The sequence below is a fragment of the Haliotis asinina genome, chromosome 9 (assembly GCF_037392515.1).
Source record: "Haliotis asinina isolate JCU_RB_2024 chromosome 9, JCU_Hal_asi_v2, whole genome shotgun sequence".
NCBI classification, from domain to species: Eukaryota; Metazoa; Mollusca; class Gastropoda; order Lepetellida; family Haliotidae; genus Haliotis; species Haliotis asinina.
Window position 1 is genome coordinate 17,407,882 of NC_090288.1, and position 20,357 is coordinate 17,428,238.

At 38.0% G+C, this 20,357-nt stretch overlaps 1 protein-coding gene across 1 annotated transcript in view; it reads right to left on the reverse strand.

Annotated features, from left to right (window-relative positions):
- LOC137297413 (prickle planar cell polarity protein 3-like) overlaps positions 1-20,133 on the reverse strand; it is a 127,392-nt gene extending 107,259 nt beyond the window's left edge. Inside the window, exons 1-2 of the mRNA XM_067829419.1 lie at positions 19,696-20,133; positions 19,476-19,567 (exon numbers count right to left, since the gene is read on the reverse strand). Of these exons, the coding sequence (XP_067685520.1) occupies positions 19,476-19,567; positions 19,696-19,806 (203 nt within the window). The 5' untranslated portion in view covers positions 19,807-20,133. The remainder of the gene's footprint in view (positions 1-19,475; positions 19,568-19,695) is intronic.
- Positions 20,134-20,357: the final 224 nt, after the last annotated feature.

The following is a 20,357-nucleotide window of genomic DNA, read 5'->3' on the forward strand; positions in this document are numbered from 1 at the left end:
GTCACTGCTTTCATCGTAGAGAATTGTTTTTACATCTATCTGATTCTAGTACAAAGACAGCTTTAAAGTTAAAGATGTTTTAAGACACGATTCTCAGGAGACTATTTTGCCTGAGGATTCAAAAATCATGTCCTTGCTTATTGTGACATGAATTTGGTTCCATTACCGAAGTTGTGTTTCTTGTGAATTCCCACTTGAGAAGAAGTTATAATTGTTTTAGTAGTCGTGTGGACGACCCTAGAACAGGAGAATACAGGAGGGTCTTCATGGGGAGTTTCAACAAACCAAATTTTACAATTTTAAACAAAAACATTCCCTTTAAAGCAATAAAATATACACAAACTAATGCAATGTAACACAAATATTGCAACACTGATATACATATTTACATATTCTACAAATTATAGAACATGGTATAAACAAACCATGATTACATAAAAATTCTTCAACTCATTTACATTTTGTTTCAATCTAGATGTTTCAGTGATGAAAACTGTTATTAAAATGTTGTGTGACTACATGGAATATTAATGAGTTTAATTAAGTCATTAACCATTAGCAGATTACTGAAGCTCATCACACACTGAACGAAGAAGCACTCACCATAACTGAAGTTCTGGTGCAAAGAGGTCAGACAGAAGTAAAGTCCACCAAAATACAGACTATTTTACTGTTTAACTCTAGGAGGGCATTCTAGTCGTGATTCCTCCATGGGTAGAGATACATCTAGGAACTTGTGAGAGATTGTTTACAGTCTCATAGTGCACAAACATTTTTACTATGTATCTAAAGTGCTGTAACATAACTCTCCTTATCAACAGACCCCATCTAAGTCTTGATAGTGAAAGATGGAAGAAAGTACCTCAGATAGGTGTGCAATACCCATGCTGAGTTTGGTTGGGCGGTGAGGGGGTGCGATGTCTGGGGGTTGGAATAACGTGTCTGGAGGGTGGACCTCACAGCAAGGTATATGGAACCAGGTGGGGAGAAAGGGTAGAGGGGTCTCTATGACTCTCACTCAAAGGCATCTGGATTAGCTTGAGTCTCTCCTGTTTATGATTACAAGGTGCATTTTCCATTTAATAACTTCTGTCTTGTATTAAATGCTCACGATGTTGCCAAATTCAGTTCATCTTTAGATAAAAACACCTTCTATGATAATCCTGTGTATACTGGTTCGTCAGAACTGATATGAGTGATTATAGACAAAAACCCAGGGTAAGCATGACATCAAGCTGAAACATGGAATCTATGTTCTTTGAACTTGTTCTCAGTTGGTTATCTCACATACACAAGTATTTAACTGACTTTATCTGCTGGACCTAAAGGTCTGTATGTGTATTTTGAACAGTTATGATAACCTCTGTCACATATTTCACATACAATTACCTTCAAACTCAAATGTTTGAAAACAAAAACATTTCATCATGAATAACCATCACCTAAAAACATCATTCTCATTCAATTTTCATCCTCGTCTTTCCAACAAACAATATTTATCAAAATCAAAACTGATGTCAATGTAAGACTTCGACACAACGTGTCTCTCCGACCCTACGAAGGTCTTGGCTTGGTTGTAAAAGCACAAAGACAAGTAATATTTCCAGGGCAAATTTCATGTCATTTTATCTTGTTCCCCATGGTGCTTCACCCTTGATTATGCAGTGGCTTTAGCCAGAACCAGGGACAATCCCATCCATAATAGCAGGGACCTAGCCACTTCTGTGTGGCAAATGTGCCATCAAGCGTTATTTGATAATGTTCCATTACGTCTATATATGCCTTCAGTTTCAAACATCAGCTTTCAAACCATTCACAAAGAATACTTCAACTTGAAAAGTGACAATGCCTAGTTCTAACATAGACATATCTTAACATGTGTGAAAATTGTTGTGTAAGCACATACACTGACAAAGAACATCTTCACTATACTGCACGCTCACAGTGCATAACAATCTCCAAGCATGAGTTCAGATAAAAGACCTTTATATAAGCTTCTGAACATTATATCAATATTTCCCCATCTATAAACTGATCCAATCCATAACGTGACCCTACCTGCTGCAAAACCTTTCAAAATTTAAAAAAGACTCCATAATCTATGTACCTTTTAAAGACACGCGGACTGATGCATGCCAGCAGGTGACAATACAGTACATGGCATAGTATTGCAGAAGGGACAGAAACAAATTTAGTCAGATGTTAAATTACAAAGAGATTATCGTGCTAACTTGGCCATGTGTCAAGTTTAGTTTTCTTATTTCAAGCGAAAAATTCCTTAAATCACTGTCTCTTGTCTGTAGGAGAGGGGGGTGGGTGGGCAAGTGATTAAAGTGTTCGCTGGTCACACTGAAAATCAAGGTTCAATTACCCAAATGAGTATGTGAGAAACCCATTTCTGTTGTCCCCTGCTGTTATATTGCTGGACTAAAAACTTGGTTAGTCACCGACTTGTTTGTAGGAACTTGTGGATGTGAGGGGTGGTTTGAAGGTGAGTCAGTTTGTAGGATGTCAATGTAATGATTGGCCAAAGTTAAACACATTTGAAATCTGTTTCAAATTCCACTGGACAACATCAAGGTAATGTCATTCACAGCCTAAATACAGTACCCACACTAGGGCAGCCCCACTGAAATATGTATGAACAGAATGCTTTGTATTGATACTGTCAACCTTTGCACTTTACACGTGATCTAAACAGGACCTTTCCTCCATGGTTTATGTGCCCAGATTCTCTGAAAAATATCTGACATTATTCCCCATCCAACATCTTGCCAGCCATAAAATTCCCACAAAAAATGTTTTTCGATACCTCTTATCTGCACAGGAACGTAAGGCCATATATCAAATACGGTCTTACTCTGACATTCTACTGTACGTGCTTTGGTAGATACGTTATAAGTCATCTCACCCCTGGATTTCAATTATGGCTCGAGTGGCAGCATTGTGTCGATGTCAAGGGATGTAAAATAATACTCCCCAAAACACTTGACGAGTATTATCTTTTGTGTAATTGGTAGGTATCAGTAACTCAGAACAGTATCGATAGATAGGCGATGACAGGGAGCCTGTCTGTGCTGAACATTATATTACAACTAATACCTTCGTGGCAGCACCGATATTGTGGCCATTCTGGGTTTACTGATGTTTAGTGAGTCAGTGCTACTTTTGTCACAGACCTGATAAAATTTCAATGCTATCTGCAACACAACTGTTAAAAAAGTTTAATGCCCTTAGGAGCAAGATAGATTGAATTTCATATCACAGATGTAACAAAAGTTATGAAGCTAATCTTGCAATTTAAATGTTCCTACTGTAATCCACTAAATATTGTGTGAGTCATTTCATACTTTGTTACAACAATTTCTGCATATAATGTATGATAAGAAACTAGCAATGCTGACAACTTTTGTGATGAGTAAATACACCCATATCACTGGATCTTAAGTACTCCCCTGTCATACTACTAAACCGTTAAATGACCATTTACAGTGAGTGTGTGAATACAGTTTTACCCCATTTTAGCAATATCACAGCAGGAAACACAGAAATTGGCTTAGCACAGTGTATCTGTAAGGAGAATATAGCCTATGGCTTAATTGTGACAGGTGAACACTTTCACCACTAAGCTACCTGACCACTTCATATCAAGCACAAAATGTTGATCAGATTTTTTAATATTATTTCTTGCCTGTGCAGAGTTTTAGTCTGTGTAAAAAAAACAGTACACTTCCCTTGTGTACTGAAGAATTATTGTGTGAATTGTTGGCAATGCTGGTGACGTTTGGGCCATAATGTCAAAGGGAGATAATCTACTGTGAGACAATGGAAATGTCATTTATCTGAAAATATGCTGTAAGGCTAAACATCGAAACATATCATTTGTCTTAGAAGTCTCAAGACATTCTACTATGGACGTGATGTGAAATGGGATGACACATTGTTTTCTTGTTCAGTTCACTAAGATAACAAGCTGGGATGACAAGCTGTGATGACAAGCTGCTATTTAACTCTACCCAGACACAATAGTGACAGTAAGATGACCAGTCCCTGTATCTCCCCTTGTCCACAAGTACTATCTTCAAGCCTTATGGTATGTAGGGCTGGGAATCAAACCCCAGACCTTGCATCCTTCTTGAAGACACTCTGTCCACTTTGCCCTAGAAAGGCAATCTACCAGCATGAACAACGGGACTGGGTGGTCAGGCTCACTGACTCGGTTGACACATGTCATTGTATCGGATGCTCATGCTGTTGACCACTGGATTGTTTGGCCCGGACATGATTATTTACAGACAACCGCCATACAGCTGGAATATTGCTGAGTGTGGCATTAGACAACAAACCAACCAACCCTTTACCATGGAACAAGTCAGAGCCACCACGTGAGAATCACTACAACAGAATTCTAGCGTAATCATACACACACAAAAGTCAGTTTCATCGTTTGATGTAATATTTTTATGATGCCATTACATCATGCAATCAAACAAAGTTGCATACCTTATCCGGACATCAAACTCCATTATCAGCAGAGAGATTGTATCTGCATAGGGCGTGGGGGACAAGGGGTGGTGTATACAAACAAACTACCTGACAGGTGACAAAGCTTGTCGTATCTCGTTAAGAGCCTGCAGGGTAAATACAGGTGATTTCTCAATGGTACTAAAGTACAGGCAGTTGGTTTATCAGGCAAATGTATTTAAACAGGTGCTTGGAATATGGAAACATTTTATAATTATCACATTTATTTTGAGATATTGAAGAGCATGGCATTGACATATATTTTATTTCACTTTGTTATCATGCCCTGAAGTGTTCTACTGCTGTGGAACAGTAATGAAATATAAGCATTAAAATAATCCGTTCTATCAATACACTTCAAATATTGCTTCAAGCTGAAGTCCTCAAGAGATAGTCCCACAGTTTTGCCTGTCATTTCTAGACAATTTCTGACATGTACAAATAATACCACTACTCCCCAATACACAGGACAATAAACTGACGAATGATTTGGACTGACAAACTTTTATCTCTGACAAGCATTTACAATATACAACCAGCCAAACACAGTCACGTCAAAGAGAAGAGACGTTTGCAAAGACTTCAGGTTATCCTAAGTTTGGCATAACCTTAACATGCTGAAAAAACTTAATTCACTCTGAGAAATATCATTAGATATGTTCCATTTGGACATTCTCTTTTTTCCTAAAAAACATACCTATGAAACACTTACTTAAAAAAGTATGGTTGTACATTATATTTCATTAAATATATATTTTTCACTTTGAAATTTGTGCCAATATTTGACAATGCTAAGTGGCGCCTTCCTCTCCAAATGTGTGTGTAAAGAGCGATGTAGATAATATGATAGCTTTCACTGACACACTTGTGGAATGAAGAGACATGAACAAACACCTTATCAATTAACACCTTAGGATTACCTGGCTTATTGGCAATAATCCCTTGTAATCCTACAAACAAAAATTTCACACACACTTTAATCCTTGTTAATCTCTCCCAACAATAATTGTGATGGATGGTCGCCAGGGTCTGAAACTGTAATCAGAGATGCCATCTCAGGATATCAAGGTTTTACAGTGGGATTGTGTATACCCATACGGAAACTGGAGACATCAGCCAACACCATGCCAGCTCTGCTCCACTTAACGCATTGCATCCCATCCTTTCAATACAGCCGCTCCTGCTTGTGCTGAACAAAATGATAAGTTGTTGGGGAAGTGGTATGAAAAAATGATTAACCAACATGAATACCATGTGACACCCTTTAACAATATTCAGAATTTAAAAAACGCACCAACAGTTTTAATGAAATACAGCAATTAAAGAATTTTGGATCAGTGTGATATTTGTGGGTAAAAATTTCATGTGTGTACTGACATGATCAGGACCCGCATTCTGAGCTGAACATTTAAGAAGGAGTGTGCAGGAACTCATCTGGAAATACTATCAGCATGAGATGAACTATGTCAAACATTAAAGGGCAAAAAGGTAGGTTTTTACAAAAAGTTACATGCAGAAATGAAATGTTTCCACAGGGAGACCTGCCATATTTCCAACATATAATCTCCTGTTTTTAATTTTTTGGTTCCACTGTCAGAAAATATATCAGTCATAAGATTGCTGACTTTGTGTGCTAGAACTAGCTTCCTGAGACGAAGGGTTTGAATCCAAGATAGGACTCGACCCAAAGAAGTACTAGAATCTGTACTTTACTCAGGAAGTATAATTTCAAACATAACATATGTTGTATTCTGTTGTTTGCATACATCATCAAGAAGACTTGTCAACCTTTCTCGTTGGTTCACATGACTGACAATCTTACACTTGCATTACGTATCAGAAACCTAATTGTAAAGCGATTTAACTGATTTATGATGGGTGCATATGACGGCCAAATTTTGTAAACCAGATTCCCATACACACGAGAAGCCATGCTACCACCACTATTATTCCCTATGTACAGCTGTATATGTTTTACAGTCAACTTGCCCTGCACCGAACTCCACTCACAATATCATGCAGCAGTTGTTGTATCAACAGCTGACAGCAGCAGGATGGAAGGACTGGGAGGGGGAGGGGAGTGGGGAGGGATGTCTGGGAGGGTGAGCTGGTGTGGGGGTCAACCTGACAGATGGGGAATAACCTGCTGCATTTCTCTGCCGTTCTTCATAACTTTCAATAAATCCATTTCCTTCTCAAGCCAGGCTGGGTAATAAATCCTGGTTTCTACAAGCTGACCATCAAATGTTGGGCAGCTGTGAGATCTCGAGGGGTCAGAGGGGTTAGTGAGTGGCTAGTTTTATACATCAGCTTCGCACATTTCTATCCATGTGAGTGAGTGAGTTGGTTGTACTGCAATATTCAGCATCTGAGGCCTCTATATGAGGCCTTTAAATCTTGGCAGTTCCGGAGTCCTGTGGTTTAAGTGTTGTCTGTAATGCTTATGACTCAGATTTGAATCCCAATGTGAGCACAATGTGTAAAGCCCACTTTTGCTGTCCCACAACTCTGACTTGGTAGTGATAATGATGAAAAGCAACAGAAAACAGTTACTCATTTCAGTTGACTCTTACAACAAACTTTAAGTATTGTTGATCCTCTCTGACCCAGACTATTCTCAGCAAATGACCAATGAAAACAGCATTGAAAAGAAACCCTACTTCCTGAATCTCCAAAGTAAACCAATATTCTGAATGTTATTATCCTCTCGTGTCAATAATCATCCATGGAACTGAATTTATGGACATTTACATGAGGACAAATAGTTTTCAAAAACATATGTGCCAAAACAGAGAAATATTTCATTTCCATACAGTGATAATACATGTTGACAATAAATAGTATAATATTGTGATGTCGCAGGAGAAATGTCATGTATTTCAGACCGGTCAAGAATTTGAACTGGCCTTTATATCAATTTGAAAATGTCTGCAAAAATGCATTCTTACATATTCACCACTGTAAAGTGGCAGTGACAACTGACTAACGGTTTCAGTATGTTTATTGAAGTTCAACAACTGATTCAGAAAGATAAGAGTACACTTTGAGGGAAGTTACTTAACAGCTTTCACCTAAAAAGGATTGGGTTAAATCTTTTGATTCAAAGTAATCCCGGCATTGCAACGTGTACATGTCATGGTGACATCTGTGGAGGTGTCCTCCAGCAATCTCAGACCAGTAGGTGTACATAGTTCTTTGTACTACCAACAAAAATATGCACTCAAGGAAATTAAGGTCAGAAATTAGACTGATCATTTGAAGTACATCACCACAAGGTGAGAATTCATTCATCACACTGTCCATTTCTGGAAATGAAAGAAGTGGAATCATTGACAAATATGTTCAACAAGAGTTGAAAATTAATCAAGTCGTATGATCAATGAAATCAAATTTTCTTTGAACTGTCCTCTTTGTAGTGCAATCACTTGTACCCCCAAACTTGAATTCCACAAAAGCAATATATTCCAAAAGTGAACACTCTTGGATGACTGGAAAGATGCTTCATGGAAACACAACTTAGACCTGTAAAAACTGCTTTTAATTATGATTCAAATGATACTTCCAAACAATTGTGGTGTCATAAGACTTCTGTTCTTCATTCTTAACCATTGTCAGAAACAGGGGTAGGATGTTAGCTCCTATGACACATCAAGGGTTTTTAAAACCATGCCAGTAACATCAGCATCAGCTGAGGGGAAGAGTCACTGTAAGAGTTTGTTGGTTACAGTTTGTGTCAGTTTTTATGAGAGATGAGCTGTTGGCGTCTGCTCCTGCTCTGGATTTTAAGATGGCTGCTGTGTGTGCATTTGACAGCAGGTGTAACCTGAGCTGAAGATGAGGCTGATGTAGCATCTGCTGGGAGGGTCAGGAGGGGGGTAAGGTAAGATAGTGGGGTCTCAGGTAAGTTTCAAACACCTCCTCACTATCATTCATGACCTACTGATACTGCTTTGAAGGTCATGTTGACTTTTCATCTTTACAGTTTGGTAAACTTGTTTTTTACAACAAAATTATCAGGTACTGAAATTCATGTATTAGCACACATTATCATCATATTTTCATTGCACTAGAACTATCATTAGCTTTAAGATGAATCCATTCCTTGGTCTTGCTTATCTGAGAGTACATCTCCATGTTCCAGAATGTCTTCATGCTGTGGTTCTACATCTTCCAAGGCAAGATTTGTTACCCTCCCAAAAGTAGGTAAGACTGTTGTGGCTTGATCATAATGCCATCATTGGCTACTGTGATTCATGTCCCACAATGTTCCTCCTACTATCCAATAAGCTTTTACCTCTCAGTTCATTTGTCTTTGCTTCAGTTTAAATGGTGCTAGTCAATTAAGAAAATCTTATCAATAAATCTAAATATTTATAGAAATATAAAAGGTTTTACTTAGAGGTTGAAAACATGCAATATTTGGAAAATATCTGTTAACACCTTGTTGACTGTACTTACACTCTGAAAATGTGGAAATCCACATGCCAGTTGCCCTGTTCTCTTTATGAACCAGATGTCTCTATCATGGACAGGTTAAAGTTGATTATGCATAGATTTGAAAGTCAAGCCATACCAAGCCTAGTTCAGCAGGGATCAGATTGACTCTCCAAATATTTTTGGGAGTCAAAGTCTTAATTTGGGGGGTCAAACAATTCACAAAGATAATCAATTTTCAAGTAGTAATGTCTTTTTTTCTCATGTATATGCCTCCAAATCTGAACTCTAAAAAATGTTCATGTATACTTTCTAATCAGTTTGAAATCAGAAATCAGTTTAGTTACATTTATTTTTTGATGTACAAATTCCGCTTCCCTATAAATTTTTGTTAGGAAAAATATGACATGTTTAATAAATAGATCAAATTTAACTGCAGCTATCAATTCGAGGATAAACATAACTTTTTCCCTGCTCAGTTCCTGACTTATTCGATTGACATCACAAGTATAATACTTGACTCTCAGACATTAAACATTAGGGACAGATAATCTGCAATTCTTGAACACTTCTCTTGACTTCAAGGTCACACTTGAGGCAGGTTTCCACTCTCCCAGAACATGAAGTCCCCTGTGTGCCACATCAAGCAGATCATCAGGTTCTTGTTCATCTTCAATGTCCTCTCTCGTCCTTACTATGCAGACTGGGTATAACCTCTGCCCTCTCCCCTCCTGTAGTCACCATCAGCAATATTACCATCAGCAACATCACCATCAGCAACATGATCATGAGGGAACAGCACCACATCACAGACATACTGTAGCTTCATGTCTGCCATCCCCGTCTTCAGAATATATCAGCATTCTTAACAAGGAATGCTCCTATATCGAAAGTTTTCATCAACCAAGGAATCCACCAGAAGGTTTTAACTGACAAGAATCCCTCCTATTTGACGTATTACTTCAAACATCTACATATCAGCATTTTTTTATAAAAAGTCTCCTTTTATAAATGAACTATATTTAAGTGTGAATTTTCAGCTGCTCAGAAGAAATTGAAAATGACAAAAAACTAAATATTGAAGTTTTTAACTGTTTTCAAATCATGATGACCTATGTTCCTCAAGGTTGAGAAGCAACACTTCACATCGACATTTAGTGGGTATTGGCTGGGTTAGGACTGGTATATGGCTGGTACAAGGATGGGTTAGGTTAGGATGGGTATATGGGTGGATTTGGTTGAATTAATGTTCCATAATAATCTCAAACTCTTTGATCATATAGCTTTCTTTACATTACTTAAAAACAAAATTTCTATTCTCTTTTCACAAAAAGAGTGCATTCAGGCTTTCAATGCTTCTTTTAGCAACTGCAGATAATCAACTCAGGAGCAGAATAATATGCAGTTTGCAACAAATGCATGTTCCTTACAATTTAAAATCTCATACCAATTCTTTAATCTTTCAAATTTACCCCATCTTTCACCTCTTCTTCACCTATGTATCATAGCAACATATCACCATGTATTAGAAGATGAAGTTCTATGAAGTGACTCCCATCTTAGTGATTGCATCCTCCCTCTCGATGATTAAAAAGTAGTAGGTTAATTATGTCCTTTGAAGTAAGTAGCATTGTCAATTATTACCCTCACCCTGGGGCCGTTACTAAATTCACTGCCAATTGAATCGAACTGCTCAGGAGTTTATGAAGATGGCAACCAGTACCAGCAAAGTCATCAACATGTTTCACAGACAGTGAAAAGCTGCTCTCAAAGGCATAGATGTATCGCAATGATAAAGTACAGCGGTTTCTTTGCAAGAAGTGATTCATGAAAATCAATCAAGAAGGATCGGTTTTAGAATGGACATTCAACTTCTGATGTCGAAATCAACTCATGCATTTCTTGTAATCAGATTTTCCTTCGTACATCTTTTATTACATCTGGCAATCATGCATTTAAACATTCAAGGACCTTTTTTTTCAGGCATTAAGATTTGTTCCCCATATTGGATACAGTCACTGAAGAGAGCCACCATTGAAATCTTATCTGTTTTAAATCTTAAACTAATGCAACAAAGTTTTGTAACATCAACACAATCCTATCTTTTGTTACCAGCTGGGCTTCTAACACCAGTGACATCTGATACGTAAGTGGAAAAACTGTGTACAACAATGGAGGCTGGCGTTTGTAAGCTGGATTGGATGCTAAGATTTGTTGCAGTAACCAATTTGAAAATTAAAAATGGATTGATTGAATGCTAAGGTTTGTTGCAATAACCAGGTTGAACAATAAAAATAGATTGATTTGAATGCTAAGGTCTGTTGTAATTAGAGGGCAAAAATTGAAAACAAGCTCTACAAAAATGGATTAAAAACTTTGTTTGAAATATGAAGATTGTAATGAAAACACATGCAGCATCTATTATGTTACAAAAGACTATAACATATTGAAAGTTTGCTATAATACAGCCTATGCTCTTTGTATGCTGGTTGGGTGGCATGTGTACCATAAATAGTATTATAATGAAGTGCTCAGATGGAGTGATATAGAGGGGCAGCACCTGCTTGCACATACCAACAGTCCTACTGGTCCATGATAGTCCTGCACCACCAGTAAGGTCAGAATGTGGTCAGTATGCTGACCTCAGGAATGGCCTTGCATCAGATTGCAATACAGGCAATCAATTCTAAACTAGGCTTTTACAACTCAGTAACAATAGGAAAGTTTCAATGTATAATTCTTGGCTTCTGCAGCTCTGACAGCAATGGTGAATGTTACTTGGCAACACATTCTATTGGCAACATTATGACATGATTCTCGTTTGCCTACAATCTATCATCTATGTAAATGTAACCACCGCTACTTTTTAACAATTTGGAGCCATCGATGAGAACAGAAGAGACTAACCATAAAAACTGGCTTTTCATCGCCAAACAAAGAATGAAAAAAGATAAAATGGATAGGGTCCAAAATCGTTTGAAATGTTGATTAAATTCTGCATATTTGTCAAATTATTCCAAAGTTCCCCTTAAAGTTTCAAAAGTCACAAACTTCTGTAAAAAACTAAACAGCCATTTACAAGGCGTTAATTGCCTTAGAGACCTGGGACTTTGAGCCCCCTAATATCTTCCTCAGCGCCGAATTAATTCTCTTGCAAATGTATTTGATTGATCGAAGAGAATGAAACCAAAAGCGACAAATCCACATGGAATATAGCTCCGGATGAAAACACTGCTGAATAAAATACAAGTAATTAAAAAACATTGATGAAAAATCTTTTCACTTGTATTACAAAAATTTAAGGATTTCTATTTTTAACTCCTCCATGGGAATAGTACCTAGGTCTTTAATTGGATGAAACTAACCAGAATTAAATTTATCATATTTAAACGTTTCTGGAGAACTCAAGCATGTAATTTGTCTCTGCTTGAAAAACTATTTTGAATAATGTACGTAGTTTCAAACTGTGCGCAATTAACAACTTCAACAGACTCTAAACATGTATGTTACATTAAGGACAAGTACAGATGTTAGTTATGAATAAAAAAATTCATTTTTAAATCTCAGACAAAACAGAAATTACTTTGGTTTTAACAGGAAAAAAAAAACTTCCCAATCCTACATGTTTTTATCATTCAAATTGTAATCAAATAAGATATTCAATCCTTATATGGTAATAAATTTGTATTTGATTAGTACTTAAAAAAAAAAAAAATTGTTAGTTGACAAATAATTGCAGTTTAAACTATCTCATATTTCTCCGTCATTACTGAAGTAATCAATATCATAATGACTCAGTTTATGTCATCACAGACGAATGAAGTTGACATCTTTTAAAAAAAGTGATCAAACATTACTGAGTTTCAATTATTTCACCATTTCTTTTCCGAATTCACATCCCTTGAGATAGTTAAATGATGGCTTTCTTCAATAAACGCCAGAGTGTCTCCTAAAACCTGTCTTCCTTACACTTTATCTATATAAAAAACATAATATTTGAGATGCTGAGTGGAAATATTATATTCAAAAGTGGGAAGCAAATTTCAAAACAAATGAGATCATATCACATATCTTTTTAAAACTTATAAATGCCCGATGCCTAAAATTGATTAGAAATGCATTTATTAGGCATGGTATCTTAGCACATGCATTGTGATAAATATGTCCAACAATATTACACAGATAACCCTGAGACAAATTCAAAATGACCCATGTATGTAAAAATGATATGAATGTTTTGAGACTCCTCTTAGCTTTTTTGGCAAATTTCCTTATCAGATAACCTGCACTTACAGGACAAATATTTACATTTTCAAGAAAATTTTACACTGATATCACCAAGATATATTTTCCTGAAAACTTATGCAAAAAGATAAACAGAATTAAGCTTATCTGTTCCATTTAGCTATGGGAAGTAGATATATAATCCTGATGAAATCTTTATCTGTCAAGTGCAAGTGTCCTCTGTATTAATGACTTAGATACTGACTTCAGAAGAAATATATTTATAGCATATCATCATATTTCTTTATCTAGTTTGAGGAAAATAGTATGATTGAAAGTACTAAAAATATTTTCTAATTAGCAACACTGCAGAAGTCTGGGGAGACAAGCTAGTAGTGTCTGAAAGGTCTGTTACAAACTCAAAGGTTTGTTTAAGTTTAAGGTTCAAGAGTTAAAAAATGAAAAGTAAGTGAAGTAAACACCTTGGCTAGCTGTCTGTCGACAACTCTTGTCATCCCATACTTTCATACATGAGAAAATCATCATGGGACAGTGATTTTGAGTAATGATGGCCAGGTAACTAGAACATGGAGTAACACAATGTAAACACAATATATAAAACATATTTTTACTTATGTATTTCTTAAAATAATAACAAGCAAAACAATGCATATTGGGAACGAGACTCGAAAGTTCATCCATTAAATTACAACTATTAGAAATATAAGACACAAACAAAACAGAACATGAGACCAACAACGTGAATACAAGCTATTGTCATTCAGTATAATTCTAGCAATGAAAAACGTGTTCTCTTGGAAAGAAATGGAGCACAATATCTCTAAGGAGGATATAGAAAATTGCAGCATTTATATTGTCATGTGAGATCCATCGCAGTGTTAAACCACCATTACTTATCTTGCTTTTAAGTGATTTATCAAACTGTAAGACTGGGCCACACATTCCATAAAACTTAAACCATCCCAAATTTGAGTCAATCGGCCATAAATGTTGCAGATAATAATTTGAAGCATTTTTTCACAGGTCAAGATGACAGGCCCCTCAACTGATGGTTTGCAGACATAGGAACATGTCCCTGGCAGTACATCAGAGCAGTGAAGCAGCAGAGATAAGATAAATAGCCTCCCTCTCCAGATCAACAGTGTATCGTAGGGAGGGACAGAAAATAAACCCACAAGCCTCATTATTGCGATAAAAATTAAAACAGTGAGAATCTGAGAGTGCCCATAGACAGGTGGAGGAAGGGAATTGTGGGTAAAAAAGTACTGGATCAGGGAATGCTGGGAAAAACTTACAGGAAATGAGATAATGGTGGAATAAAATCTGTCTTGAAGAATTACAGGTAACTTGAGGAAGTCTTGCCTCCACCAGGTGCGCAATGTAACATGATTAAACCACAAGACTGCTCACATGACCCATGTCTGCTTCTTGAAGCCATTTTAATTTATTTTTTCCCCAGTTGCAATTATACAACACTTGAAATGTATAAGTGAGTTTTAGTTAAGATGACGTCTGTGGGTTGCATTCATCAGAATTCACAGAGGAACTACTTTGTGGAAATCTGCATCGTCAACTTTAGATGCATGCTTTTGCTGATCTAACTTTGATATAAAAAATGAATCTCGGGGTGAGTAAGTGAGTGGAGGTTCATACTATCTTGCATTGAGCCATAAGATGATATAATAATCTGAGATGTTGGGATAAGAGTAGCAAGTAAAATCAATTGGAAATGATCCTACCTATAAGTAAAGCATAAGGCATAGCTAGCACATGTACTGAGAAACCTTTACTTTGACCAGGGATTCTGCCTCAAAGAATGGTATTGTATGTTGTTTACCCATCTGTTGATGTGCCTGATTGTGGAGTATATTTCAGGTATGTGCCAGGTTCTATGGAGCCAGCAATTAGGTCTATCCGGGTCATGTGCACAGTATCAGTAAGAAAACAGATCCTTGTTAATGGTGGAGCGATGCTTACATTCATGGGCTGCTGAGGTCTTTGTGGATGTTAGATGTACCATACCTTTCCCATAGTTAAACCTAGACGCCAAAACATGGATAGTGTAGATAAGAAATGTTAACGAGTGTCATACAGCCATACAGGTAAGCACCGGCAACATGTAGTAGGTCAGTTTTGTATGTACTCCGATCCTCTGATTGCCTCAGGTAAGACTTTCACACCTGTCATACCCCTTACTTAGCCATGCAACCAGGTGATAACACCCACTCACCTTTCTACTGGTATCAACACTAGCTCTGGGGAATATGATGTACCCTCTAAGTAGCTTGTTGTTGGTGTGCTTATCCAAGAAGGTGTGAATGGCAAGAAATCCTGATAAAGTAACTGATTTAATGAGGAAGAGCGAATGAGTGAGTTTAGTTTTACACTGTTTTTAGCAATATTTCAACAATATCATGGCCAGGAACACAAAAATGGGCTTCACATGGGGACCAGAAAGAGGGATTAAGTGAAATTTGGTTAGTTTTTAAGTTACACTCAAAAGTTATTTCAAATCATTTCAGCATTAAAAATTGCTACTTTTGGCTGTTATATTTACATTTTGTATGTTAATTAAATACAGTTTAGTGAGACATCATCAATTAGCGAATTTAATTCGTATTTGTAAATGGCACTTATTACTCTCATTAATATTCATTAATTACAACAAGCACACAAAACCACAATCTCTCTTCTTAACCCAAAGTAAAACGATGATTGAGCGCGAATGAATATCGCCTGATGGTCTAAGACAAATTGACCTAATCACGTAGAGAGCATGCAATGAATAGGATGGACAGAACAGCTATGTACAAGAGCTTTTGAGGAGAGTCGTCAATAGCAGAGGTTTACTTCCCCTCTGTTCTAAGTGACGCATGTATCAAACATTGACAGTTCTGACAAGCCAAACTAGCAATCAAATAGTGCCTGTTGCTGGATCTGCAACACCACATGGACCGATTCCCAGAGAAGCCTGAATGATTGATGGAATCTCTAGAATGGAAATGAATAATGAACAAATCACAAGATTTGCCACAGTAGACGTCATGTTCGGACAGTTTGACAGGGTGTGATAGATGTAACCTTTCTTATATTTAACTTGGCTGTCTCGGAATTGGATTAACAATGCATGTAAATTTAATGACACAAACTGCCATGTCAGCAATCTGCCAGTGTCTAGTGTTGGAATGATAGCAAATACATGTGGTGTGAGCAGTAGAAGTAGGCAGTAGTGTTAGGCATTAATAATGTAGTAAGCATCTTTCAATACAATCTACAAACTGATTTTTTTCAATGCAAAGTCAAACTACCTTTCAGAATTACCAAAACAAATGACTGAAAATTTTCAAAAATATTTTTTTCAGGTATTTCTGAGTCATAATCATACCTGTATGAGAAGGGATAGTGACAAGTAAAACCTTCATGGTGACAGTTGTCCTCTTAGTCTGTCTCACAGCCTGAACCTCACTCTTTTCCCTACTGCATAAGCCCCACCCCTCCCCCCTCTCTGAAAAGATGAAACCCTTATGGAAGCCAGTCCATGAGTCTAGATTTCCTCAGCATCTCCCTATTCTCCAGGGCTCCTTTTCAACTGTGTTTATTTATTACAATCAAAACCATATATTTAGGGGACAAAGTGTTAGTCTATCAGAGTCCCTGAACCTTATTATTTTCACTTACTTCCAGCCCTTTCTACAATGCTAAGTCCTACATGAAGCAGTCTATATTTCCTCAGGTTCTGAATCTCACCTCTCAATAGGACTCCAAAATGAAACATTTTTTGTTTCTGTCAAAGTGATGGATACTGAGAAACTAAGCATTAGTCAGCCATACTATGTACATTCAGGAAACTGAAGTTTTGCTCACAAGACAATTCTTGCCTTGCCATTAGCTGTAGATCTGTCAGCGACCCAGTCGCTGTTCAATGAAGTGTCAGAAGGGGTCTGGATGGAGATGAGTGCTAGATAGGAGACAGGATGGGCAGAGGAGGAGAGTCAAAATACTCAAGTGAATCCAGAAAAATGAACCCTGCACCCTGCACAGTGAATGTCTCAAAACAGCGCGCTACACTAACGGTGGAAGATGACGTGTCTATTTCACTGTTTATATTCCATGCTGTCTCCCAATGCTGGGCATGTTGACAGAGGCAAACATCAAAGCTGTTCAACAGTAAATCTTAATAACTTTCAAAACAGTAAATATGACACAGGATTTGGGGCCGACTGAGAGACATTTGAAAGCGGAGAATCTTATAGACTGGGTAGTACTGTGAAGAATGTTTGAGACAAGGAATTTGCCTTCCCAAGCCATAACAGAAAACATGTCTGCTCCTCTCAAACTGTCTTCGTATGTTTCACAATGGTATGAAAAAATGTTAGCGACTGGCGTTGTGTCGACCGTGCTTTGCCCCGACACAGCTGCCAAGACAACTAGTCCAGACGCATCACTTCCGTAAATAAGATCTCTAGTGACTTTCCAACCTTTTTACGTGAACCACGAGATTGCTGAAGTTATGGCCAGGACGCTAACGGAAGCAAACTTTGTTTAACCTATAACGATGCATATCGATTGCAGTCTCACTGAGCCCACGTACACACTGAGTAAATATGAATTGCGAATATCGGCTTTGCAAGGTAACAGGAACCTAATCATTGAACAAATTGAAAATTGCTCCGTGAGAATTGTTGAAAAGGCTAACTTGGTATTTTTGCCCTTGGGGTTTCTTGGTTTCGGAAATACGGCACCGGTCGTATCATATCCCATACTACCGTCTGTTAATTCACTTAAACATGACAACGTGTCGTTACTGTGCTCAGGTCCTAGAATCTAACAGAAATTTGTCAGAAATCAACCGAAATCTCCCAGAAACCAACCGATATCTCATAGAAACCATGAGTTCTCAAGTGGCAGGAATGCGATGTGTGAGAAACGTAACGCCACGGAAAGTTCATTGTTAAACATTCATAGGCTCGTGCCTTAGACTTGTTGAACGTGTACTTACTTATCTTGGCCATGTTCCAATGTCAACTCCAATGACAAGGCAAACACTTCACGGAAATATAGCAGTAGATGCCAACATAATCAAATAAACAGACAGAAAGGTTTGTGGTATATCGTGAACAGTCGCCATCGATGCTACAATGCTAATGTTACTATACAGAAAGTCTCGAGCTTAGGTTACTGCATATACTTCAGTAACAACCTACAGCCATTTCAAACAAGGTCATCGACAAACAGCTTTATACTTTCAGATCAATACTTGATGTGAATAGGACTTTTCAAAGCCCGTAACGTCACCCTACCGTATGTGCTCGTCGAATGTCTTATGTTTTGAAAAAGGAACAGTGATTACATAACAACTACAACTTCTATGGTGAGAATCAAGCACACATTCATGTGAAAGTAGATTGTTGAGAAGTGTTTGAAGGTGACGGTGCTTGAGTGACAACAAAATTGTCTAACTCTTGCGTAACCATCTTCAAGAAATTAATTATATTGACGGTGAAATTGCTGGTGTGAACGCAAGGAGAAAATGACTATGAATTATGTTCTTCCGTGAGTGCTGTACACCCCAGGGGTCACTCGTACTCTAATGGTCAGCTACAAGTTGTTACTGTTTAAACCCGACCCCTGGGGCTGTTCTCCCACCCCTAGCTGCGAAGTGACAATTGCCCATTCACACACAAATCATGGGTGTTCTAATATACTCGGACACTGTTCCGGGTCATGTGACAAAAACGGGTCACGTGATAGAAAAACTGAAAATGGAGGTTTCGTGTGTAATAGCAATTATATGCAACAACCAGTAACTGACTCAACAGTTAAGCACCGAGCCCAACGACGAGAAAAGCATGTCACGTGACAAAAACAGAACTGAAGATAGTGTGTGTAGTTGACCCCGGTTTCACCTGCCCGATCGCGGATGCCATCACATGTTTTAGCAATCGGTGCTATGATAATCGGATAACAAGAACGGCAGGAGAAAAGTGAACACTAACTTTTCCAACTTACGATGGTTGAGATGCTATTTATAATGAAATAAATTTGCCTCCCATCCCACTCTACCCAAAACCCCGCAAAAATATAAAAACAAATACATAATTTTAAAAAATCAAAACTAAAAAAACGGTATATGAGTATAATACAAACTGTCCGTTCAACAAGTCCTGCAACATTTGCCTGGAAATACTGAATATCGGCGAGAGACGTAGAGACTGACTCTGGAAATTAATTGTGTAGAATTAAGAAATATTGTTTGAACATGCCACCCTTACCTCCAGTAGTGCAGAGCGAAGCCGGGGCACTTGTCGGCACAGTTCGAACATTGTTTACCAGGTTCCACGCCACTGATTCCAAGACGGGGCCTCTGAAATAAATACAAACAAAATGGGTTTGGGTTCAAATTCAAGTTTTGTTCCACGAGTTCAGGCAACAGGTCCCAATGGTACGCGACACACAACATAGGAAATACCCTAAAAAACATTGTTCACTTACCAGAGAGGGTGACGGTTCCTCCCCTCCCACAGCCCCACCCACGGGGCTAGGGGGGAGACCTGACCGTCCCGGGGGGCTCGGGGGTTGAGTGTCTGCCCCACAAGTCGCCATAATGAAATAACTTTTGACAGAACTTGAGACTATAAGTTATAATCCACAGTGAAAATCACGAGTTGTACAAGCACACTGCTAGCATATCCATGAATGAGCAGACTGGTTCAACTTGACAAACTTTCCTGAATTCGTATCCACGTGCCAAGATGGCTTATTCTACAAACACACAGAAATCGACAAACTTGCGGTCCGCACTCATGTAATCCACAAAGAAACAAGAAAAAGCTTGAAGAAGTTCTTATCCCCTCTTCCCGTACAGGCCAGGTGATATGGTGTACTATGCTGTACGAAATCAAACTATTAGCCCCGCCCCCGAGACTAGACGCTTGTGACGTCACAAGATTGACAGGTGCGATCGATGCGTGAATGAAATGTACACCGCTGAAAGGGCCCGCGAGACGCCACAAGTGAGCGGAAATTGAGAGAAATTTAATTCCGCCGTTATACGGTATTATGCAACGTCATGACGACACGGCGGTCTAGGCTGAACTAGGCGCATCCTTGACGCCTTTGAATACACGGCCAGTTGGACATGCGATCAAGCATTG